The sequence below is a fragment of the Mastomys coucha genome, unplaced genomic scaffold (assembly GCF_008632895.1).
Source record: "Mastomys coucha isolate ucsf_1 unplaced genomic scaffold, UCSF_Mcou_1 pScaffold15, whole genome shotgun sequence".
Lineage (NCBI taxonomy): Eukaryota > Metazoa > Chordata > Mammalia > Rodentia > Muridae > Mastomys > Mastomys coucha.
This window is the reverse complement of record NW_022196897.1, coordinates 89,450,139-89,475,777: the sequence shown is the minus strand read 5'-3', so window position 1 is coordinate 89,475,777 and position 25,639 is coordinate 89,450,139. Positions and strand designations below refer to the sequence as shown.

At 46.1% G+C, this 25,639-nt stretch overlaps 1 protein-coding gene and 1 pseudogene across 5 annotated transcripts; one reads left to right on the top strand and one right to left on the bottom strand.

The window, feature by feature from the left end:
• Positions 1-77: 77 nt before the first annotated feature.
• On the bottom strand, positions 78-23,858 carry Lmo2 (LIM domain only 2). 5 transcript variants are annotated; one of them, XM_031371193.1, is made up of 5 exons: positions 12,151-12,426; positions 11,457-11,705; positions 11,110-11,329; positions 5,559-5,774; positions 78-1,078 (listed from the first exon to the last, which is right to left on the bottom strand). In XM_031371193.1, the coding sequence occupies exons 2-5, from the start codon at positions 11,461-11,463 to the stop codon at positions 859-861; spliced, it is 663 nt and encodes a 220-aa protein (XP_031227053.1). In that variant the 5' UTR covers positions 11,464-11,705; positions 12,151-12,426; the 3' UTR covers positions 78-858. The 5 variants fall into 5 exon arrangements, with proteins under 5 accessions (XP_031227053.1, XP_031227054.1, XP_031227056.1 ...); XM_031371194.1 differs by lacking the exons at positions 11,457-11,705; positions 12,151-12,426 and adding an exon at positions 23,730-23,858; XM_031371196.1 differs by lacking the exon at positions 11,457-11,705 and having other exon boundaries at positions 12,151-12,394.
• Positions 17,734-17,891, top strand: LOC116092613 (annotated as a pseudogene).
• Positions 23,859-25,639: the final 1,781 nt, after the last annotated feature.

The window sequence follows — 25,639 nt, the reverse complement described above, 5'->3', positions numbered from 1 at the left end:
AAAAAAAAAAAAAAAAAAAAAGCAAACCATTTCCCTGCTAGCCCAAATTGTAAGTTATTTTGCATCAACAACGGCACTGCATTTCAGCTTGTCATTTTTATTGTCTTTAGAATCGAGGTTTTTTTTAATGACACACAACAAATACTTTGATATAGTCTAAGATAATAAAATAGTTGAACAACTTTGACCTTTTTTTTTTAGATTTACATTTGTATAGAAACAATCTGTGGGGCGCCTCACCTCAAAATGAAGGTGTCTAAAAACAGTGATTCATCAACATTGCTATAAATATTTGTCTGGTTGAAAGATGTGGATTTCATTCCCAACTGAAATGTAGCTCCATGCAGCTTCCCTTGGCTCCAGAGCCTTAGGCCACGGGAAGGTGACCAAGGAAAAAAAGAAAGAAAAAAAAAAAGAGCGACCTCTTTCTTCTCTCTTCCCTTTCCTAGTGTGAAGGACCGTGACTAGAACAGGGCAGTTACCAAAGCCAGGGAGAAAGGAACTGCACAGCTCTAGCCCATGAACACCAAGGTCACATCGAATCGTTACCCAAGACTGCCTACCTGGGGAAGCCTATCATGATGGCACAGTGCATGCTGGTCCCCAAATATTTCCTCCACTAATCTTGTCAGTTACTACGACGACGGCTAGCCTGCGACCATAAATTCTCTCTAAGGGCTGGTCCTTTTTGTCACTGAAGTCTCGGCCTTTGCATTATGTCACGTGATTGCTATGTCTCCAGTGCCCAGGAAGAGTCTATAATCTCCTAAGAAATGCCTCACCCACCCTCCTCAGGTTCCCAGAGTGCCTAAGACAGTGTCTTCACTGAACACCTCCCCACATGCCTGGGACCCTGGCTTAGATGATCCCATTGATCTTGGTCCACTCGTAGATGTCTTGTTCACACACTATGTCGGAGTTGATGAGAAGGTATCTGTCACCTACACAGAAATGCTTCTGACAGGCGGCGCACTTGAAACACTCCAGGTGATACACTTTGTCTTTCACACGCATTGTCATCTCATAGGCACGGATCCGCTTGTCACAAGACGCGCAGAGACCATCCTGACCAAAAAGCCTAGGGCAAAGAGAAAAGAAAAAAAAAAAACCCGCTAAGAGACAGGGGCAGAGACAACAGAAAGATGGCAGTGATAGACTGATGTGAATCTATCTATTGGGATTCCACAAAACCTAGGCAACAAGGCACCTAGTCGGATACAGTGAATTACAGCAGTAATCCTAGTACTCGGGAGGCTGAGGCAGGAAGGTGGCAAGGCCTAAGGAGGACTGGGATACACAGTAAGACACTATCGAAACATAAAAAAGATAAGCAAGACAGCTGAACCCAGATAACAGCCCGTGACTCCTTCCCTGAAAACAAAAGAACCCAATGACATTTTGTTGCTGTTATTCCTCTCTTCCCTGAGCTTTTTCCTACTTTTATCCATGCCTCTAGACTGTGTGGACCAGCTATGGATGAGAAGCAGTGGAAGTGACTTGGAAGAAGTGAGGCGTGCAGTATGTCTCCTTCCTAGAAGAACTGTGACTCCAGAGGAGCTGGGGGCCAGCCCTAGGAGGTGTAAGTCACTAGGAATGCACTAAAATGGGCATTATTAGGAGGCTCCCGATTCTACCATGTCAACAGCCACTAATTTCACCCTTTGGGTGAGTGTGCCTTGAGTCATCCCCCACCCCTCAACCTGCAAATTCCACGTCCACATGACCATTCTCTGGAGCCCCAGCTGCCAGGAGACAGGAGTATCCCGGGAGACAAGTAGTGCGACTAATCGTGCCTCAGAGACCCAGAGGACAAACAGGATCTCTCCATGAGGACAGAAGCTCTTCATTCATGCTCCTCCTGCCCACTTAGCATGACTCTCTGGAGAGATGACTTTTCTCACATCTAAATCAAGTTTCTCCCTAGCCTCCGGTGCCTCAGCCACTTAATCAAGCAACACTTAGTGCTGAGCTGTGAGAAGCAACTTAGGAGTCACGGCAATGGTTTAAAAGGAGATGGTCAGGGACTGGTAGCTTCCAGAAACTTGTTAGAAACAGAAATTCCCAACTATCCCCGGACCCGATAGAGACACATAAGAGAAGGCTCAGCAGACGGTGTACTAATAATCTAATGATGGCTAAACTTTGAAAACAACCCTGCCTGTAAGAAGAACATTGGGACCAGCAGGTGGTTTGGCCACCCTATCATCTATCTTGCTCAGATGTTAGTGTGACACGTAGGGCGTGTCATCAGCAGTCAATGACTGAGCCAACACTGGCTATGTGAATACATTCCAGATGTACTGTCAACTGCTGCTGCAGGGTCCTCTTTACCCAGTGCCTGTAACATACCATGTCAGCAGGTAGCTTGCACATAACATCTTTATGACTATTTCCAGTAAGTGCTAGGTCTCCTCAGAAGTCCGTACCAACTTACACAAGGAGAGAAATCGACTAGTGCATCCTAAGAGGTTGTAGGAGAGGTAAGACAGCCACCAAAGCCAGAACGGATGGCCTGGAAGCAGGGCCTGTGAGCAGAGAGCAAGCTCACCACACGCAGCAGGGTCAGAGGTCACCTCTGCTCTGGATCCCACTTTCTGTGCTGGAAGCAGACTCATCACTGGGGGAGAACACTCTAGCTAAAGAGCAGATGGTGGAGCTGTAGGTAACTGCCACATTGGAGGTCACAGAGCAGAAAGAGCGTTCTGGTGTCCTGACTGTTCAGTAAGTTAAGTTTGGGGGCTGAGCAGAGACACACGACTAAGAAAACAGTGTGAGGCAAATGAGTCTGACTGCCTGAGGTGCGAGGCCTTAAGAAAGCGGGAGCTTATTAAAGGGAAGTCAGGGGGCAAATTACAACACACCAGGCAGTTAATGGGAGGACAAAGGACTGATGTTTGGGAGATAAGTTCAGGTCCCAGAATCATCTCTAACTAGGTAGGAGACCTGAGCAAACGGCATGCCCTCTCCTTATACTGTGCCTTACACTGTAAGCCAAGACTGGAGGCAGAGAGGTCTTGGCAGCCCACTCCAACTCAGGGGCTCAGAAATGCTAACAGTAATGAAAACAGGCCAGGACTTGGCAGTTAATGTGTGCACTAACCTCTGGCTCCCAGAATCCTCATCTTAGCTGGATATCCCAGAAACAGACCACAGGGGAGGATTTATGTTCAAGTGCTTTACGATGTCCTCGGGGTAAGTGAGAAAGAGAGGAGGGAGTCAAGTAGCAATCTCAGCTGCACAGCCTCTGAAGGAGCTTTGGCCCGATGTCTGGGGACTCCTGAAGTGTAAGTCCTATCTCCAAGTGGCCTTGGCTCCCCTCTAAGCTGCAGGGGTTGAGGTGTCTTTGACACCAGGGTCTAGTGAGACTGCATAGTTCTTGCTACCACAGATGCTGGCTAGATATAGGTGCCAGCTGTTGAAACAGAACCATAGGCCAAAGGGGACTGCCCTACATAAAAGTTCCTGAAAACTGGATCTAAGGGGATCCAGGTTGGGTACCCAACACAATGTAACAGTAGGAGGCCTGAGTTATTATACGAGAGAGGGGTAAGGGGTGGTGGTGGGGCCTTGGATATTTGAGGTTGAATATATTTGAGGTTGACCAGAAGAGAGTTGGTCGTTCAAGATCCTCAAGGAGAGAAGCTGTTCTATGGAGAGGGACTGCACCTCTTTGGAGGACCCTCTGAGTCATTCCGAACTTATCCTGATAAAATAGCTCTGGATATGCCAAAGAACTGAAATAAAGAAATCCACGGCTAATGGACCATCCCTGAAGGAAATAAAAATCCCTCCTCTGTCAAGAGGTGTCAGCGCCTTAAGCTTTCTGCTGCCCGTTTTAATAACAATAATATAAATATTAAAGGGTGGCTGGGAACGCCTGCACTAATGCAGAGTTAATTAACATGTTGCCTGGGAATGTAGCAGGGAGAAGAATTATTTCGTGTCACCAAGACACAAGTTAATTAACACTGGGCTCTCCCAGACTATTTTTTTTCTTCTCCTTTTTGAAAATGGAAAAGATTAACAAGCCCAGGCAGTGCTGCCTTTCTTCCTGAATGTTCTATAAAACCGTGGAGATAGGGAGGAATCGGCTCTTTTGACCTTACTGTATCTGACTTCATTTAATAAGATTCAAATGATTCAACAGGGATGGAGGCAGGAGCCCAGTGGGAATCATTTACCCAGCTGCTTTCTGATGGATCTGGCAGACCTGGGGTGAGTAAAACCAGGTCTGTATTTATCTCCATTCTATTTTCTTATGACTTAAAAAAAGAAAGGAATTCAACAAAATGACAGTCAGACCTAGTTGCTCTCTTTTCCATTTGCCCAAAACCACTACATCTGCAATGATGTCAGTCAAAGACTGTAGGCACGTAAATGCTACTTCAGTCTTTGGGTGGACAGAGAAGCTTCCTTTGACTTCAGAACTACCAGCAGTTTTGTTTTTATTTCGAATGTTCAGAGCCCTGAGAACACAAGCAGGAGGAAGGGCCTGCTTAGCAGCCAAGGGCACTGGAGTCTAAAAGAGCTTCTCTCCATGGGCTGGATGGTCCTAATACATTGGGGCTGCATGCTCAATGGGCCCTCTGCCACAGGAAGATGGCGAGGAACTGACAGCTGAACAGTTGAGCGGATCTGACAGTAACGGGGCACAGAGTTACCTCCAGTGCGGCTAATATAGAAGCGAGAGATGCTAGAAGACACCAGGCAAAGACATTCACTGGGTGCCAGGACACTCACATTCAGGGGAAATGTTTCTGTCTCTGTTGGCCTTGTACACTTCCCATTTCATCCTTCCATGTTACCATCTCCTTGCTCATTATAGTGGAAAATAATTTGTGATACCACCATGACACCTGTCAGTTATAAAATCAGCTACCATCTATTTCTTAAGTCATGTACCAAGTCAAGTACTTTATTCTAACTTTAGTAGTAACTACAGTTACTATCCCCATTTTACAGACAGGAAATGGAGGCTTGTGTGCGTTGCCCTATGCCAGCCCTGGGAAGCAATGGAGTAGTGACCCAGACCTCGTGATCAGTGCCTTTACCTTTATAGCTGTTGAATGCTAGACTCCTGCTATGCAACTCAGTGCTTGGGACTCACTAGCAAGGACAGGTTGCTATTTTAAAAGTTCTCATCGGATAATACTGGAGTTATGCAAAAGAATATCTACATATATGCATATAGTTATTGAGTATTAAATGAGAACTCACCCCTAAACTTATAAATGAATTCTCTCTCTTCCCCTAGTTTCCCGGATATTTCCCTATATATACTTCTCCAAACCCTATCCCTTGGTCTGCCCCCACCTCCAGAATTTTGTCCTTATTCCGAATTCCGTGTTTATTCTTCTCTTACCTTTAAAGACGTCGGTGATTTACCATGCAGTGATGTGTCTCTGCAAACATGGCCGCAGCACAGGAAGAGCTCACGGCTTCTCTGAAGAGGCAGCTGAGGCTCAGCCTCCACAGCCTAGCCTCCTCAGGCAGACACCTCTGGAGCTAGAGACTATGTGTCCAAACCCAGATGTGCCCCAGAAGTGTAAGGGATGTACCTGAGATAGTCTCTCCTGCACAACTTCCGTCCCAGCTTGTAGTAGAGGCGCCGCCCCACCTCTCCCAGCCGACACCCACAGAGGTCACAGCTGAGGCAATCCTCATGCCAGTACTGGTCGATGGCTTTCAGGAAGTAGCGGTCCCCTATGTTCTGCTGGCAGCCACCACATGTCAGCAGGGATGGGGGTATCTGCAGCACCTCATCCACGGGTTCCCTGGGGAGGAGGCCAAACATTAGGATAAGCTCGATGAAGGGAGACAAGCACAAGGTCCCAGGAACTGCTGCATGCCCAAGGTTCTAAGGGGGAACCTCACTACATTTCCCTTCCAGCAATACATGGAGGAAGGACTCCTTTACTCAGACTGCATAGACACAGCCAACGTTGGGTAAAGATGGGAGTGGGCTGGAGAGGCCTTATCATCTGAAAAAGTGAAGACATGATACCAGGAGGTGTTCCAGGCACTGCAGATAGCACTTGGACCGACCCGACTACATTCCCGCACCTCTGCGGGCACCTCTGATCCCCTCTGCCTCTTCCTCCTTCCCCTCCTACTCTCCTCTGCCTTCCCAGCCCTCCCTCCCTTTCTTCTTTGGTACCAAGGACACAGGGACTGCCAAATCCCAAAGAATATACTTGGGACCAAAGGAGTTGCTCACAGTCAAAACATCTGATGACCCAGTGTGCAGAAATCCTACAGATAATCTGTTGACTCCACCCTACGGAACCCCTTCCCACTGCGCAGAATCAAAGGTAGAGAAAGAAGAAAGCCATCGAAATTATATTAGGTTGCCTTTTCTCTCCAAAGCAGAAAGTTCTGTCAACTCAAGTTCTGCATTCTTTCCTGCATTCTGCATGAATCTTTGGCTGGAGATTCAGCTTCTTAGGTAGGGAGACTAACATGTCAGAGGCCCAACAGTCATCTCTCCAGTACCACCCAAGTGGGGATATAACCCCAGCCCATCCTGAGGCTGAAACTGGAGGTGCAGGATGCCAAGTTCATCAGCATCACGCAGAGGCTCGGGGCTACATTAGACACTGTCTCGAAGAAATGCTAGATCTGAATGAATCTTTGGGAAGATATCTAGGTCAGGATGCGATTCTTAAGCAGATAGAGGACGTTGGTGATGTGGGTTTTTTTTTCTTCTTTCTTCATACTTTTTTTCATGATAGTAATAGTAGGAGTAGTTTGAATAAAATTAAATTAGTAAAGAGAGTGGAGGAGGGACCAAACAATGGACTTAAAGGGAGTGGAAAGTAATTAAATTGATACCAAAGTCTCAGTCCAGGCACGTTTGTTCACAGCGAGCCTGAGGGATGTGTTCTTTCATTTAAAAAGTTGTGTGTAGGGATCACATGGAGCTTAGGGGGCTAGGGTGCTTTCGGCCAAGCTCCATGATCTGATGTGCCCTCAGGACACACATAGTGGAAAGAAAGAGCAAATTCCAGCAGGTTGTTCTATTTATATACCCATGCATATAGATATACACACAACGGTGTGTGTGCGCTCACGAGTGCACACGCACAAACACACACGTGAATGTAAACGATTGTTTTAAAGTCACACACAGGGCCTTCTGCTTGCTTTGCCTTCCTGGAACCTGAATACTTTTGTTTTACATATAAGAAGAAATAACTTTTCTGAGAGAAAATAGCATGGAAGAACTGACTGTGATGTCAAATAGGAGACGGGGGTGGGGCGGGGGGATACTCAATGCTTGTTGACTTATAATAATTAATGTGCTCCTAGAATATTACTCAAATAAAACCTACTTTTAAAAAAATCTAGTTTTTAAAAATATCTTCTTTTAAAAAAAAACCGGCTTTCATTCCTATTATGAAATGTCCAATGGGATTTCCTCCTGGCTACCCTGGGCGACATGCCTGTCCCTCTTCTTTTTATTTGCCACTGTTACCAAGTGACCTTGTGCTCTAACTGGCCTGTACCCATGAAGCTCAGCCCCATTATAGCTGGGGACAGTGAGACTCAGGGAATGAGTGTTTATAGGGCACTCCAACATCTTCAGGTGGCCCTATCTAGGAGACCATTGAGCATCCATTGTAAATATTTAGCTAAATGCTAATGTCAAAGCCACCATTTTAGCACAACGTGTAACAGTGTCTTCTTTTAGAACCAGGAAGTTTGAAGCTCAGGCCAGTTTCTTTGAGAAAAACAAAGATCAAGTCAAGAGTTAGGTGTTGTTTGTTTGTTTGTTTGTTGTTTCAGTGCTGCTGACCAAACCCAGGTCCCTAATTGCTTTTGGTAAGTGCTCCACTACTGACTCCTTTCTCAGTTCTTCTTGTTTGTATTGTTTTTAAAGATCTATTTTTACTTTTAATTGTATGAATGTGTGTGTGAACGTGCACATAAGCACAGGTGCCCCCAGTAGGTCATAGGCATCAGATACCCTACAGCTGGAGTTACAGAGGATTGTGAGCCACCTAATATGGGTGCTGGGAATTCAGCTTGGGTCCCCTGTAAGGGCAGGTGATGCTCTTAATCACAGAGCTGTGGGTTCGCTCTTTCCTCCACATGGGTTCTAGGAATCAAACTCAGTTTATCAGACTTAGAGCAAGCACCTTTAGCAGCTGAGGCAGCTCAAAATCCCTTTCCTTCCTTTTAAAGTTTAAGACAAGATCTCACTAAATTGCCCAGGCTGGCCTGGAACTTTCCATTCTTCTGCCTCAGCCTCTCATGTATACAGAATTATGGGTGAGGTGGGCTAAGACCTTAAATAGTTTTAATGACACACTAGAAGTTGCCAGGCAGTGGTGGCACACACCTTTAAATCCCAACACTCTGGAGGCAGAGGCAGGAGGATCTCTGAATTTGAGGCCGACCTGGGCTACAGAGTGAGTTCCAGGACAGCCAGAGCTACAAAGAGAAACCCTGTCTGGGGGGGGGGGGACCCCACTAGAGCTTAGGGAGTATATAAGGCTTCCATCCTTATATTTTAAAGTTAACTAAGATCCTTGGCCTATTCAAGTAAACCAGTTCAGAACCAAATCTCTTCCCTTTGCATATAGCTCAAGGTCTTACACTGATCTTTCAAAACTCCCCACAGAACTCCCATGATGCTCGACGCCCAGACGGCTGATGTTACTACCAGCCAACTTTGAAAGAGAAGAACCTGCACCTAGCTGGGACAAAACTTGCCAGAATTAAAACGACCTGTAGGGAGGCAGAAGGGATCACCAACGGCACGATGAAGGGAATCTATGTTCATGAATTCTGGCTTCCTGTGTACACACTACTTCTGCCTGTGCCTTGGCCAGGACCGATCTGTATCAGGAGATATGATGATGGTAAAGACCCAAGCTGGCTTTGAGCAGGCACTCCATGAGGCAGCTGGCAGGACAGTGAGTGGTAGGAGAAAGAGACATGAGGGTCTGAGAACAGATAAGGACAGGACAAGACTCTGACTCCGTCTATCTTTCTATAATTAACGACGTGCCATTATCTCTGGTGAACAATTCAAGCCAAAGACCGAATGAGATTTACCTTAAGTTAATATTTGATATTCTCCCCCCAGCCTGTCCTGAATACGACACCCGAGTGTCTCTTTAGCTTTGATTTCTGGCAAAAATTTCTCAACACTTTCCCAGAGAGAGGGGAAATGTTCCACAGCCACTTCCCATGGGACTTGTCCACCTTCAGTTACAGCATTCCTTTACCGGACACATACTGTAGAAAAGATGAACTACCAGTGGACGTCTTGAACTAGGTGCTCAGTATTACAGCTAGGAGATACCCTTTCAGTTTTCTAGTCTGGGGGAAAAAAAAAAAAGCATCAACTTTGGCAAGAGCAAACTTCCTTTACAGAACCCAGTCCTCAGGCTGGAGAGAAGGCTCAGCAGTTTAAGGATGTTTTCTGTTCTTCTAAAGAACCTAAGTTGGAGTCTCCACACCCAAAACAGATGGCTCACAACTACCTGTAACTCCCACTCTAGGAGATCCATCACCTCTAGCCTCCAGGGCACCCGTGCTTAGGTGCACACACACATTCATGTAATTAATTTTTTTTTTTTAAGAAGCCAAACTCTGTAGATTCAAGGTCTAATAAAGGATTATCCGTTAGGTTGTACTGACAGGGAAACAGTAACCACTAGTTCACCAGACTGACTCCCTTACTATGAAATCTTATGTCTTGTCCAATCTCTGAAAACTCTCAGATGTAACTCTAAGTTTATTTTTAAAAGGGAACAAGCTACAGAGACTGACTCCTCTTTTAAAGGGTTGTTGTTTTTCTCCTGAGATTTTAAGGAAGCTGGTCTTCATGTCAACAAACCTAGCTCCTTTCTGAGCTGGTATCTTAAACTTCAAGACTGAAGAGTGATGTTTATATTCTCCCTGGTTCGCGGGACTTCCTGTGTTTTATGAGAATAAGCTGGGTTTTTATGCTGCTGGAGTGAGGGTAAAGCCCAGGTAAATAAACACCACAGAAGGCTGAAATTGTGTGTGTGTGGGGGGGGGAAGGTAAGTAGGAAAACTTCAGCAGGAAAGCACAATTCTTTTAAAGCAGGAAAAGAAAAGAAAAGAGGGAAAAACTCCACCAAAACAAATGCATCTTAAAAGCCCAAATGGACAAGTCATTAACCAGCTCCTTTGGTCTTGTGTTAACAAATCCCTTCAAAGGATTAGATGAGGACTTCAAAGGAATAAAAACTCAAAACCAGACAGCTAATGACTCTTAAAAGGGCATTTGCGTGCACGTGAAAAAAAAAAAAAAACCGATACCTTTATTCCTGGCTCCCCTTGTTAAGACTAGAGAATGGGCTAGGGTATGGGCTGTGGAATGGGGGTTGTTCTTTGCAAACCAGCGCAACGCTCAGAGCACTAGACAGTGCATCATGCTCATTACAGCTCTGGTTCGCTGACCCCATGCTCTTCTGAGAGTTCGATGAGATTCTGCTCCCTAGAAAAACATACTAGACCAAAAAAAAAAATGTGCACTAACTTTCGAGGTTCACATGCCCACACTAGGAGACTCAGGGGAGGGGCGAACGTGTACCCGGAGGAACTCTGGATTAGCAATTCTAGAAGTCTCTGGAGGCCAAAACGAGTTCCCAGGTGGACAGGCGGACCTCATCAACTGTCCGCTCTACTCCGGGCCTGGTAGGAGACTGTCGGAGACCCCAGGGACCTTCTGGTTGGGATGCACCCCCTTTCCAAGGCCAAATGGACAAAAAGGAAGGGAACCTGGAGAGGGTGGGACGAAAGGGGGAGAAGGCAGGATCTCGTCCTCCACTCTCCCTGCCCTGCACCTGTGTGTGTGTTGGAGCTCCGGGTGCCTGCTCCTGGGCAAACTTTCTGGCTCTGGTGAAGGTTTGGGGAGCTTTCCAGATAGCCCGGAGCGGTCCGCAGGGTCGATCCCAGTTACAGCTTCCGCCGCCCAGTCCCTCTCGGTGTCTCCAGAGTCACCCGCGAGAAAAGAGAACCCCTGCGGGACCGAGGGACCAAGGGCACGCTGCGGGCGCGTACCTGGAGTCAGCCCCTTGCGCCTAGCCTGGGACCCGGTGTGGGGTGCGGGGACAGAAGCGCCACACTTACTCAGACGGGTCCAGGCTCTTCCTTTCGATGGCCGAGGACATTGGGGAAGGGGGCGGCGTGCCGGGCGGCGGGGGCGCTCCCTTTGTGGCGCGTGGCTGGCTAGCTGCCTGGACTCGGACCCCCTCGGGTGCTCGGGCGCCGCCGCTCCTGCGCCTCCTCTTGCTCGGTCGCTCCGCCGGCGAGCTCGCCCCTCCACGCTCAAGGACAGTCACCGCGCTCCCTTCAAACGCCAAAGAGAGAGAGCGAATCACCCAGCTGCCCGGCGCGCGGCGGCCGAGGCAGGGGGCCGGGGAGCAGCCCGGCCTCCCTCCGGCGGCTGCGACAGCTGCCGCTGCACAGGACTTAACCTTCCATCCCGGTCCCGCTGCCGTCACCGCAGCTGCCGCCGCCCGGTCCCGATCGCGCGCAGTAGCCGGCTCCGCCCGGCCGCCCCGAGCCCCTCGCACCTTCGCTGGGGTCGGGGCGCCGGGGGCAGTGAGGGGGCGGCGGCCTCGGGGCGGGGAGCTGACCGCGCGGCTCTCCCCGGGCTCCCTCCTCTCTCGCGAAGGTCTATTTTCGCTCAGCTTCCCTCTGTCTCTGGTTTCATTTCCTTTTTCCTGATCACGATTCAAATACAATAGAAGGAAATCACATTTAAAGAGACAGCTGCCCGCCCCCTCCCCCTTTTTTTCTTCCTTTTTTTTTTTTTTTTTTAAACGGGGCTCCTGGGGATTAGCAATCCAAACAGCGGCAGCGGCGGCAGCGGCGACAGCGGCTGCCCTGACTTGGCTTCTTAAAGGGGCCCGCGGCAGAGACCGAGAGTCTCTCCCGAGCACCTCTCCTGGGGCAAGAAACCCGCTGCCACTAAACCGTCTTTTTCAGAGTTCCCCTTCTTCTGCCTTTCCCTTTGGTTTCAGGCTGAAAGTAACCACCTGACCGTTCCAGCAGGAAAGAGAGAGAGAGAAGAGAGGAGAAAGAGAGAGAGAGAGAGAGAGAGAGAGAGAGAGAGAGAGAGAGAGAGAGAGAGAGAGAGAGAGAGAGAGAGAGAGATGAAATAAGCACCTGCAGAAATGCAGCGTTGCTAATGGCTGGCTAGCGCGTTCGTCTCGGGGTCGAGGTCCCAAGTCCACCGTCGTGGTGCTCTGCGATGCCCGAGACAGTGCGGCTGTGCTGGTGGCAAGCTAGTAGCTGCGACTGCGCTCCAGAGAGGGGACGCGAGCTGTGTGACCAGGGACCTCACGCGCTAGGTGCGCCTGAGCAGAGCTGGGGGCAGCTAATCCCGCAGGGAGGGTGGCTAGGAGGGACCACGGGTCTCCTCTCCATCTGCTGGCTACAGAATTTCCTCCCTTAGCAGCTCTCAAAGAGCGAACTCCAGCGGTTAGGCTGGCCCTCTCTGTAAAGTATCAGCAATACTTAGACCAGAGAAAGTTCCTTCCCAATAAAAGGACCCTACAGTTATTACTTAACTATCATTTTGCCTATATAAAGCAAAGAAAAGGGCAGGTTTCTCCTTCAAGCTTGAAGACTAGTTCTAGAAGGAGAGAGGAATGCAGAAGGGAAGAAGGGGACTCTAACTAGCTACTTCTGCAGGAGAAAAACCTAGGTTCCCCTGGGCCTTGAGTTCCTTGAAACGGAGTCCAGAAATGATGGTTCAAGGCCCATTAGCTTATGATGATGACGGTCTTCAGGTTTGTGAAGAGGAAAATCCCGAGTGCTTTTCTGAAAGCCATTGTTTAGTAAGAACAGCCCGGATCAAAGACATAGGCATTTCAGCCCCATTTTAAAGATTGCTTTAATAGCCTAGACCAGCTCACCCCGAAGGTGACTGTTGAAGTCAGAACTGAATTCCTGGATTCCCCTACTGAACAAAGTCCTCCCTGATTTCTCACTAGCAGTAACCTGAACCACTACCCACAGATTCATGTCATTTTCTTGTCTCCATGTCCTGAAATTTATACTAAAGGAAAACAATTAAAATCTGTGCCTGTGCTCATGCCCTCATGTTGGTCCAAAACCCACCTTCGGTATATAAAAAGACATTTTCCTATTTAAGTCCTTGTTTTGTTTTGTTTTTTTTTTTTAAATTAAAAAACAAAAATCTTTGCAATGTTTAGGCAGGTATAGATTATATGATAAATACATAACTTGTTATTCTACTTTCATTTCTTATCTGAAGTGAAAATAAACATTGTGGTATCACAGGCCAGGAATCCCAGGTCAGGGAAGGAGCATTAGGAGTTCCAAGCCACCCTCCCCTCCAGAGTTAGTTACCCGCCAGTCTGGACTACAGGAGACAGGATCTCAGAACCAAAACCAAAAGAAGAAAGAGAAACGATAAAAACACACGGGTTGTGATTAGCAGTATATCTACTTAATAGTGATGTTTTAATGCTGAGCCACTAGGACCATATTTTTTTGGGGGGTTGATTTAGATTCTTATCAGCTCATGTGACTAGGAAAACTAACTTCAAGATACAACTTGGAGAAAGCAGCCAAGGATTTTGCCTGTATTGTAACCTCCCTTTTACTATCGTGTGAATTCGGCTGAACAAGGAGAGTTTACATTCTCAGCATCCTTCTTAGTAAAATGGAAATAATTGTGTTTACTAACTAGAGGGTTTGGTGTAAAGATTGGCAGAACTATGCACCCAACATGTATCTGTAATGAAATGGGAGTGTGTGTGTGTGTGTATATGTATGCAATTATATACATATATACACATATATAACTATGTACCCAGCATGTGACCCATGGACTTGTAATTAAATGTGTATGTATGTATAATATATATACATATATATATGTATGTATATAAGCACTTTCCTTACTCCAATTTTCCATAGCATTGGAATGAGTTATTAAAATAAATATCTCACGGGGTGGTGGTGGTGCACGCCTTTAATCCCAGAACCTGGGAGGCAGAGGCAGGTGGATTTCTGAATTTGAGGCCAGCCTGGACTACAGAGTGAGTTCCAGGACAGCCAGGGCTACACAGAGAAACCCTGTCTCAAACAAACAAACAAACAAAACAATAAAATAAATATCTCCTTGGACTCCGAGAGGTAACTTTGGAATGGCCAATTATACTTCCGATTTACCCTGAGTGTGCTAAAGGGAGAAGAGAGAGAGAGAGAAAGAGAGAGAGAGAGAGAAAGAGAGAGAGAAAGAGAGAGAGGCTTCTTTGGGTTAATTTCTTGCCTTTCACAAGTCTTTGGAGAGAGCCTTCTTTGAGAAGGTGTGTCTTTGATATGATGATATCTTAAGATTTCAATTTCACACACCATGGCTGTAAGAAATTACTGCCTACTGGTGGGACTTTATTCCCATTCTATGGGCAATTAAGTCTCCTAAATTTAAGTATAACATTTAGAATCAAGTCTCAAAATGTGTTTTTTATATCTTTTTATTATGAATGATTTTAAAGCAATCATGGCCTTACGGTATCTTCCCATAGCATCCAGTAACTGCCATGTTTAGGCGAGATTCAGCTACTCTGAGGCAATTTGAATGTGTAAAATGAGAGCTAAAGAATCCTTGCTTGACCCCTACCCAACAGAACTAAACTGTAACTGCTCCCCTGCCCTCAAAAATATTAAATACCCTGAAGTTTAGATATCCCCAAGCTTCCCTACTAAAATAAGAATGTCAGAAGTAAGCTGGGCAGTGGTGGCACATGCCTTTAATCCCAGCACTTGGGGAGACAGAGGCAGGCGGATTTCTGAGTTCAAGGCCAGCCTGGTCTACAGAGTGAGTTCCAGGACAGCCAGGGCTATACAGAGAAACCCTGTCTCAAAAAACAAAAACAAACAAACAAACAAACAAAAAGACTGTCAGAAGTCTGAATCAGTCTGTATTATACACGTGACCATAGATAGGTTATTTTTCCTCACTAGAATCTCCCCTTTTATTTTCTTCTTAGTACATTTACAATTATTTTCCAGGGAAGAAGAGTCCTACGTGACTACATGTCTTTGCTACAGTGGACTTCTGCTATGAGTGAAACATCACACGGGGAAAATGCTTACAAGGACAATTTGTTGACAATTTGTTGTGGTTAACACTAGAAACCAAGTTGCAACAGTCACAGAAATAAAGCTCTCTTTTAATATGGTTTCAGCTCACATGGAAAATTCTTTAAATGTTCAGTTGTCACAGGCATCTGACTTCTAGCCAATCAAGAAATCCTCCAGAGATGGCTAAGACTGGGGTACTGTGGGAGAAGCTGAGGTGAGACTCCAGCATTGCCTACTCGCTTGGGAAGTTTTCAGGGCCAGCTTGTTCAATTAGTAACTTTAATGATAAACAAATCAGGTTTGGTAGGAAAGTGTATCAAATTCATCTTTTCCTCCTCTATCATCAGAGTCTTAGGAGAGTGGACACAGGAGTTATGTAGACAGAATTCCATTGTGTGATTTGGGGGAAGTTACTTCACCTCTGAACCTCAATTTCTCTGTCACATGGAGGTTCTAAAAAGAAGTCGATGGGGGCAGAGCGGGGGCCAATGTCCCTGGATTGCCTGTTCATCTTATAGGGGTTGTCGGTGGGATAATATGTGCAAAAATGCTTTACACAATGATGGTGCCTAGAAAAGGCTCAGAAATGATAGCAGTTGCTATTACTCCATCTTTCAGAAGCAATCATCACCACATCAAGAAGGAGCAATCTTCCAGCCAATCAAGACATCGGTGAGAGACGGCTGACACTGGTGTGCCTCAGAAAGAGCTGAACTGGGAGAGACTCCAGTATTTGCAAAACTTCAGGCTTAGAGATCCCCATATTTCAGACTGTAACCTAGGACCATGCCCATCCGGCCTGAGGTAGCTGCTGGCAGTGTCACTGCTTCCTGCTACATAGCACGCTCCAGCCACATCCCCATGCTCTTCGCTGACTTTCTCATCCCAGCCACTTACAGAGAATTAAGAGGCCCCCTGCTAGAGATTTGGATAGGTTAGTAAAGTACTTGCCACACAAGCATGAGAACCTGGGTTCACCTCCCTGGCACCCTCATAAAAACTTGGCAGCTTCTATAACCCCAGAGCTGCAGAGAGGGGATCCTAGGAGCTTGTAGCCAGCCAGAGTGAGGAATTAGTGAGTTCCATGTTCAGGGAGAGAGCCTGACTCAAAAAAAAAAAAAAAAAAAAAAAAGGTGGAGAGCAATAGAAGGGAACACTCTGGTGGTTACCTCTGGCCTTCACAAGATCAAATGTGTAGACATGGTGTATGACAGAGACAGGGAGGGAGGAGAGAGGAGGCTAAGTCTAGCACAGAAGGGACTGTCCTGAAACGTCCATTCAACACATATCTTAGCAGAGTACAGATCGTAGCTGTCCCTGCTGGAAGGGACATGAGAAATGCTGAGACATTTGATTTCCTCCTTGCCGCAGCTGGCATTGGAAGGCTTCCCTCCCAGTGAGCCTGCCCATGCTTACCAACAGTGGCTCTGCCTTCCTCGACCTTTGGCTTGGGGTCTGGCTTCTTTGCTCCTACAGATGTGGAAGCAAACATCTGTACACTGGGACTTTCAGAGAACTGCCTCCTACTGCCTTTATAGGATTCAGCAAGATGAAATAGATAAGTGCTTAGAGAGGAAGCCAGTGCATAAGTTCCTATAGAGCTTTGGAGCCATCCACCATCATCTTCAATACAATTAAAAAAAAAAAGTCCAGCTTCAAGATAGTTTTGAGTGTCCACTGACGATTCACAGTCTTTAACAGGCTGAGCATATCAGAGTCAATTGCTCTGTCTTCCACTGTGGCTGACCCCTCCCAACTACTGGACCCTGAGTTCCTAGGCTGTTCCAAGCTCAAGGTAAGGCAGAGGTGGATAGAGACTCCCAGAGCTGCCATTGTGGTCTGTTTCTGGGCTGCAGAAACTCTCTTCTCTGCAGCTGTGGAAGCAGTCCCAGTTAAGTAACATACCACAGTGCCCGGGATCCAGTTCATCACATGAGAAATCCAGACTCTGATGTGGGCCTAGGAGGCTCTACCTGACATCTACTATATGTATGACCTCATACTTCTCAGTCTTTATGCTTGGATCGCATCAGCTGGCTCCAACTGAAGGCTCTTGCATTGCTTTCTCTCATCTCTGCCTAAAATGGTCCTTCTTTCCTTTCTCTCTGCTTTCCTGCTTGTGTGTGTGTGTGTGTGTGTGTGTGTGTGTGTGTGTGTGTGCGCGCGCGCGCTTAACCTTGATTCACTGAATATATGTGATGATGATCTTGAGGTTTCTGACCCTCCTCTTTGGCTGCACAGGGCTGGGATTACAGTTGTGTGTCACCACACTCAGCTTCTGAGCTGCTCTTTTTCCCATCATCCTATAGGGCTCATGAACTTCATTTAGTTCTCTGTTAAAATGTCTTATTCTCAGAAGGGGCATCTAAAATGAAACTCTGGGGGCCTGGAGAGATGGTTTCATCAGTCAACAACACCCAGTGGTTTTCTGGAAGACCCACATCAGATGGCTCACAATTACCTGTGATCACAGTTCCAGGGGAATCCAATTCCCTCTGACCTCCAGGAATACTCACATACATGGTGGTTCACATAAACTCATGCAGTCATACACACACACAGACCTACACACATGCACACAGGCACACACATATGTAAAGCTAAATAAATGGATCTTTAAAAATAAAGTCCAGCTTTGCACAGTGGCAGTATCGTAGCCAATGAGGTTTATCCGAGGCACGATTATTGCTAATTAAAAATAAAGTCCAGCTGGGCGGTGGTGGCGCATGCCTTTAATCCCAGCACTTGGGAGGCAGAGATAGGAGGATTTCTGAGTCAGAGGCCAGCCTGGTCTACAGAGTGAGTTCCAGGATAGCCAAGGCTACACAGAGAAACCCTGTCTCAGAAAAAAAAAAAAAGTCCAACTTTTCATCCCTCTCTAGCCCACTTCTTTTCCCATTAGCATCCTCACCACTTTCTCTCCAGAACTTCTGCAACAGGAGCCGCTGTTCTTGCTGTCTGGGATCCTCTCTCTCTCTCTCTCTCTCTCTCTCCTTCCAAGAATAGAAATTCTACAAAGGCAGAAACTGTTTCTGATGAATTCTCAACTCTGTCGTTAGCATTGGGCATGTGACAGCACGTGACAGGTCCTTGATAAATTAAATTGAATCAATGAATGATAAATGTGTCCATGGAAGATCTGTGCTCCCCTCCACCCAGGCTCCCACCGTCAGTGTTTTCTCAGCAAAAGTAGACAAGGACCTTGAAATGAAGGTCTCTGCCTCTGTCTATCTATCTGTCTGTCTGTCTGTCTGTCTGTCTGTCTGTCTGTGTGTCTCTCTGTATGTGTGTGTGTGTGTTTGTGTAAAACAGGGTTTTGCTTTATCAAAAGCTGTGTTTAAGCAGAAGGGTTATGAGAAAAGAGGCACTCAGGAAGTAAGGCACACCCAAGAGCATGGGTGTGGGCTTCTCAAGAAGGCTCACCTCCCTTTGTCTTTCTTGAGTATAATTTTAAAATCTTCATTTTAAATTCTTAATGCAGGCATAGTATCATTAATATTTGAGGCCAACAGTTTAAAGGTGGTTTATATTCATTTGTTTTTGAGACAGGACCTCACTGTTGGGACCAGGATAATCTTGAACTCATGAACTCAAGCAACCCACAAACCTCAGACTCCCAAGTTTCTAGGACCATACTTGAGTAAGCACTTGAGTTTGCATTTGTATATATTTTTGAAAGACAGAAACCTTTGGCTCCCAGGAACATTGAAATACAGGTGGTGTCAACAAACAAGGCACCCTGACATGTGACCTGCCACTGTGGGAGCCCCACTCTCACAAGGCCCCGTGCAGAGAGTGCAATGAGTCCCAGGCACTGGAGATAGACTGGCTTATGTCTGAGTCCTGGCTCCTTCACAGGTTTTTAGGCAAATTATGTAACAGGGCTGAGCTTCAATTTCATCATGTGCAAAATAGGGATAATAATATCTTCACCATGGGGTTGTAGGAATAAAATGAGATCATGCATGCCAAATACTTAGCACGGTGATCATCATGGAGCAAGAACTCAAGGCAGCAGCTATTATTAGAATTAATTAAGCAGAGAGAATTTTAGAGGAAGTCAATCAGAGGGCTCTTTTTGGCTGGAGATAGATGAATAACAAATTCTGCCTCGTGAGAGCTTAGCCCAAGCAGGGTAGTCTGTAGCCTTGCTGGGGGCCACATGCCTTCCCTTTCTTGCTGTGGAGATCCTTGGAGGACTCATGGGATAGAATCACAAGGGCCGGGCCCAGCCTCAGGCTCAGGAAAGCAACACGAGGAAGAGACAGGACCCTACCACAGTCAGGTGTGGCTCCCTGGTCTGAGAGCCTGCATCCCAGATGTACCTTCCACTGGAAGAAGGGATGGGTGAGTAGAGACCAGGGTGTTGATGGGAGAGTGTACTAGGCCTGGCAGGGGAAGGAGAGTCTGATGATACCCACCCTGACAGCCTGTCCTCATGTCTCTCAGAGTTACAAACCATAGAGAGAAGCAGAACTAGGTCTGCACTGTGGTGGGCCCAGCTACAGAAGGAGACCTGTTACAGAGGGAGGTGCTCTTCAGGAAGCGCCAGGAACGAGACTTCTTCCTGCCAGCTCTCTCTGCTTCTCTGCCTTGCCCTTCATCTCCTTACAGCTAACCTAGCCTATTTGGAATACTATTGTCTTCACCATCCTATGGCAGAATTTACAATGGCCTGTGGTCATCTATGGTTTGACCAGCCTTTGAGGCTTCACTTGTCTCATTTTTCTAGACGAAAGATGTGCACTGAAAGTTAGACCTGATGTGTGATTCTGTCATTTTTACAAACTAAGGTCAAATTCTTTTATACTTCCATGAAGGTGCTTCAGCCTTGCCCACTCCTCAATCTACCTTCTATCCCACTAACTGAGACTGACCCTTCCCATTCAGCCTGCTATGGTCTCAAAACACCCTGTTTGTATGAATGGTCTGTGCACTGTCTACTCTTTTTTTTTTTAAAGGATTTGCCAGGCAGTGATGGCACATGCCTTTAATCCCAGCACTTGGGAGGCAGAGGCAGGTGGATTTCTGACTTCGAGGCCAGCCTGGTCTACAGAGTAAGTTCCAGGACAGTCAGGGCTACACAGAGAAACCCTGTCTCAAGAAAAAAAAAAAAAAAAAAAGGATTTATTTACTTTATATATATGAGTACAGTGTAGCTGTCTTCAGACACGCCAGAAGAAGGCATTGAATCTCATTACAGATGGTTGTAAACCATCATGTGGTTTCAGGGAATTGAACTCAGGACCTCTGGAAGAGCAATCAGTGATCTTAGCTGCTGAGCCATCGCTCCCAGCTCCTCACTGTCTTCTCTTTTATCCCTCTCTGGAGTATCTGCTTTGCTCCTGCTTCAAAGCTCTGGGACTAAATTAGAATGACTAAGCATAGAGGCTTTAATACAAATAAACTTAATTTTGACTCTCTGCTTCACAACTTACTATCAGGATAGACTAAAGCAAATCCCATTGATAAAATAGAAGCTATGGCAAATACAAGGTTAGTAGTAACTGGGATAGATACCATGTGTGATGGACAGAGCACAGTGCCCAGCACAAAGTAAGTTTTCAATAGACATCAATGATTCCTGTGGTTAGTATAGAAGCTCTCCTAGTTCTATCTGCCTGGCACAGCTCCAGCTATATGTTTATCCCAAAGGTCTGGTCTCTCTGCCTCTGAATCTTAGAGTGATAATCTGCCCGAGTTCCTGCCATTCTTAGTTCTAAGACTCAGGCACATGTCTCATTAGCTTTTGTGATTTTGTGCATGCAGCATCTGGTCACCTCAAAAGAGGTATCTTGCCTTAAGTTCTTGGAAAAGAGAAAGAATGATTTTCATTTATTAGCTTTCCTGCATAGTGACCTCAGTTTGGAGCTGTTCAATAATTTGAATAATTGAACCTGAAGACTTTCAATATCATGTCCGTGTTATCAACTAGATTCATGCTGATGCAGTGCCTGGAGGGGTCATTTTGTTAGGGAGCAAGTTCTCCTCAGAGTCATCATGTTGGGAGCTAAAACAATATGTCTTTTAGAAGAAAGAAGGGTTGTGCTTCTTGACATTGGAATTAGCAGTGAAATATTGGGTACCACACTAAGGACAAAGGCAGCAAAATTAAAATTAGAAAGTGGACTACATCAAAACCAAGGGATTTTGAACATCAAAGGGCACCATCAATAGAGTAGAAGGTAGCAAAATTCTGGACTAGTGTAACGTATTTACAAATGGTCTGTCTGATTGGACCTGAGGATCCAGAGCATAAAACAGTTCAACAAAAACAAAACAAGCAACCCAGTTTAAAAGTGAGCAAAGACTTTGCATTCCGGTTTCTCCAGAGAAGGTATCCAAGTACCCGGTAAACACACAAACATGCTCACTCATCGCATCATCAGAGACCTGAGAATCAAGCCCACGAGGAGACACCACTCCACAGCTGTTGGAGGAGGTGTGAAAGCAGAAGATATTGCTTAGTGCAAGAGTGCACATGTGCTTAGCCTGGCTGCTCAGGGTGGGTGAAACCCTGCCTTCCCTCTCTGGCACCAAAACTGAAAACAAAAATAAAAGTAACTGAAAATATCAAGTGTTGGCAAAGCTCTGAAGAAATTAGAATACTTATACATTGCCGATAGTAATATGAAACAGTACAGCCATGATGAAAACAGTATGGCAACCTCCTCTGAATCTATACCTCCAATACTTGAAAATAAGGACACAAACAGATTCTTTGTATACTCATACCCATACAGTAGTCTTCACAGTAGACATTTGTATGCTCAATTTCATGCAGCATTCTTCACAGTAGACAGGGTGGAGGCACCCAAGTGTTCACTGACAGATGAGCTGAACAGAAGGTGGAACCACGTACACACAATACTATAGTATTACGTCGCAAAGACCAGCAATTCTGACTCACAATGAAATATGGATGAGTCCTGAAGACATTACGCTAAGAGGAGTAAGCCAACTGGTCGCTACGACGAGAGGCTATGACTTCACTCTTACAAGGTCCATAGAGGAGTCAAATTCATAAAGCCAGATAGTAGAATGGCACTAAGATGTGGAATTATTGTTTAATAGATCCATCATTTCACTTGGGGAAGATTAAAAAAGGACAGGCCCTGGAGATAGATGAGGGTGAGGACTGCACAGTGATGTGAATGTGTCCAGTGTCACTGAACTATGCACTTGGGAGTGTTTAGATGGTAGATTTTGTGTATATTTACCATAAAATTTTATATGTGTTTTACTACACACAGAGAGAAGCCTGGTGAAAGTGGATAGCCATTCCATGGTTGCACATCTGTCCCACGAGCAGAATTTGATGGATGGTGTTAGAGAGCTCACAGCCTTCTCAGGCTCATCCAGGATCCCTTTTAACATGCCCAGTTCTACAGTGAATCCAGACCCATGAGCCGTGAGACACTTGTCAGGTACCTCACGGTCATCCCTGGCCTAAGGCCTGTAGGAACTGCATCAGTTTCCAGATCCCTCACAGCCTTCCTTGTGGAAGCCTGCTTGGTTCCGAGGCCAGAGAATGAGCACATTAGTCATTATGCACAACCATTCATTCCATAACCCAACACTCTTCTGTCATCTGCTAGCTCTGAGGACCTAAAAGTGACAATTTCTAGACCGTGGATTTTGGGAGACGAGGGTCTCCTATACATGAATAATTGTTTTTAATTTAATTTTCTTTTTCTTTTTTACTTACTTACTTTACATCCTACTCACTGCTCCTTCCCAGTCACCCCCTCCTGATATCCTTCCTCCCTCCCCTCCCTTTCCCTTCTGGGTAGGTGGGGGCTCCCCTGGGTAACACACACATACACACACACATACACACACACACACACATACACACACACACACACACACACACACACACACACACACTTTGAGAGTCTTTTCAAAGTGCTTACATGAATAAATTTTAAAGCCTGGTCAGACCACAGCCCCTTCCAAAGGGCTGAAGTGGGCCATCTCCACTCCCTATACTTTCAGACTATTGCAGGAGTCAGATCACAAAGAACCATCAAAAAAAATATATTCCATTTGTTATTTTCTATGTGGCCCTCCATCTGGAAATATCTTTTATCTGGCAACTTTTGCAAAGCAGATTGAATTTTGAAGGAGGCCCCTCCAGGTTTTTCACTGGCTTCCCTATCACTCCAGGAAGTCATTTCCATCTTAACCTTCAGGAGGTCATGCAGTACTGACTCTGGGAAGCAGGACCTGAATGAAGCTGCAGCCAGACTTTGGAAGTGTGAGGCATCTTTAACCCCCACACAGCCACACAGAACGCAAGAGTTAAGTCTGGCTGATTACTGCACACACTCTCCTTCAACTCAAACATTACTTCCTCGGTGAAGTCCCCTCCACACCATTCTGCCTCTCCATCCCCCCACCCCCAACACTCCCCCTTCCTGCGCCCAAGACCAATGGAATGAGAGCCATACGTTGCAGGATTGAACTACAAACTCACTTTGTAAATTTCCATGTTAGGGTCATTAGGCTGTGCCTGGTGCCCCAGTGCTGTTCAGAATTGAACTTAAGAGCATCTGGTGGTATGTGGCAGTCAGTTGAGGCACTGTTGAAGGAACGAATGAATTGAACAGTCAAACAAGTCTTACCTGCCTCTCGACACGTCACAGCAGATCCAGGTAGAAATGCCTTCTTTCCAGAAAATGTCAGGAACTCAGTTTAAGTAGTCAGGAGAAAAGAGTATGCGTTTGTGTGGGTGGTGGTGTTTGTGTGGGTGGTGCAGGCGGGGAATCCTTATCTTCAGTTGGAGAAATGTTTCCTCAGGTCCTTGATAAAGCAGGGAAAAGTGCCCTCGGGGCTTCTGATAGCGGACAAGTGTCCTTGATAGAGGATAGGGGCTGGGTGGGGCAGGTCAGGCTTTGGCATGGGCAAAGAGATGGATTCTAACGGTCTCTTTGCTGTTAAAAGGCTGCTGCCTGCACAGTCCCCCCCCCAACCCCCCCTCCTACCAGCTTGTTAAATGAGAGGTACCTTCTTCAAGCACCCAGGCATTCAAGGAGAGATGTTCCGGGCAGCCTGAGGAAGCCAGTGCTCTGTCTCTTACAACCTTTGGATTCTCAGACATCCTCCAGGAGTTGAAAAGTCAGTTCCTATCTAACAGCAGAAGAAATTGGGACAAAGCCCCTTCCGAAAACCTTAAGTCTGCCTCAACTTAGAGAGTCACAGGACAGTTGCTCATTAGACTCTGGTATCCTGACTTACAGGTCTTAAAAAAAAATGTGTGTGTATCTTAGTTTCTTTTCTACTTACTGTGATAAAATACCAGGATGAAAACAACTGAAGGGAGAAAGGCTTATTTAACTCACAGTTCCAGGTTCCAGCCCTTCCTGGTGGTAAAACCAGGGAAGCAGGGCTTGGAGCAGCTAGCTACATTCCACATCCTGTTAAAAGACTGGAGCAGTGACCCCATACATGGGACTCAGTGCTTTATCCATTTATGTAGTTCAGGATCCCACCCAGCCAGGCAGCATCCGCACCCACACGAGATTAATACATTGATACACATCCATTAATGCAATAGAGATAATCTTCCACAGGCATGCCCAGAAGTCATGATACTGTCAAGTTGACAACACTGATGTGTTTACAGATGCCTGTGGAAGCCAGAGGTTGAAGGTGGGTGTCTTTCTCTATTGCTCTACCCACCCCACTGCTTTTCATTTGAGACAGGGAATCTCATTGAACCTGATTGACTAGATTGGCTGGCATCCTGTCTCCACTCTCTAGGATTATAGGCATGTGCTACCATACTTGTTTCTCTGATGGATGTTGGGCATCATTTTAAACTTAAGTCCTTGCTGAACCATCTCCCCAGTTCACAAGGAAATCTTTCGAGACTTTATTTTTCAAGAGGATGGGACTCATGAAATAAAATTCAACGAAGAAAGAGGCCATGTTATCTAGGAAGCAGCATTTGACATGGGCTCAGCCATTGCCCATGAGTACTTCAGACAAAAGGTGGCAGTTGTCAAAACATTTACGGATGGTTACAAACAACTGCTATATTCTTTTAATTGAGAAGCTACTATGTGCCGGGTTATGCATTCCTTACTTAATCCCTGACAATCTTGTGAAATCAGTGGTAGTCTTATTCCAACTGTGTAGGTAGGAAAACTGAGAGTGAGAAAAGTTTGCTGACAGAGGCCCAGAATTGCAGGTGTGTATGAGATGAGGCCCAGGTTTCTTGAGTCTGTACATCCCCATGCTCTCTGCTGTTTAAAGACATAGATGGCCAAAGCACATCACGTCTGAGCCAGTGACTGGATAAGTGGGAAGTGTATTCTTATACAAGCATAGGCATCATGGAGAGTATGTGGGTGAGGAACTCCCTGACAAGAGCGTCTGCCGACATTTGGAAGAGTGTAGGGAGCAGAGGGATCATTGAGTGAATGCGTAACACGCTCTTGAAATCCCGAGTGAGTGTGTATATCGTTGACATGGGTACAACCATATCAAGGACCCCAGTGCTTCAGATCCATCGGAATGGCAAAACCTTTCC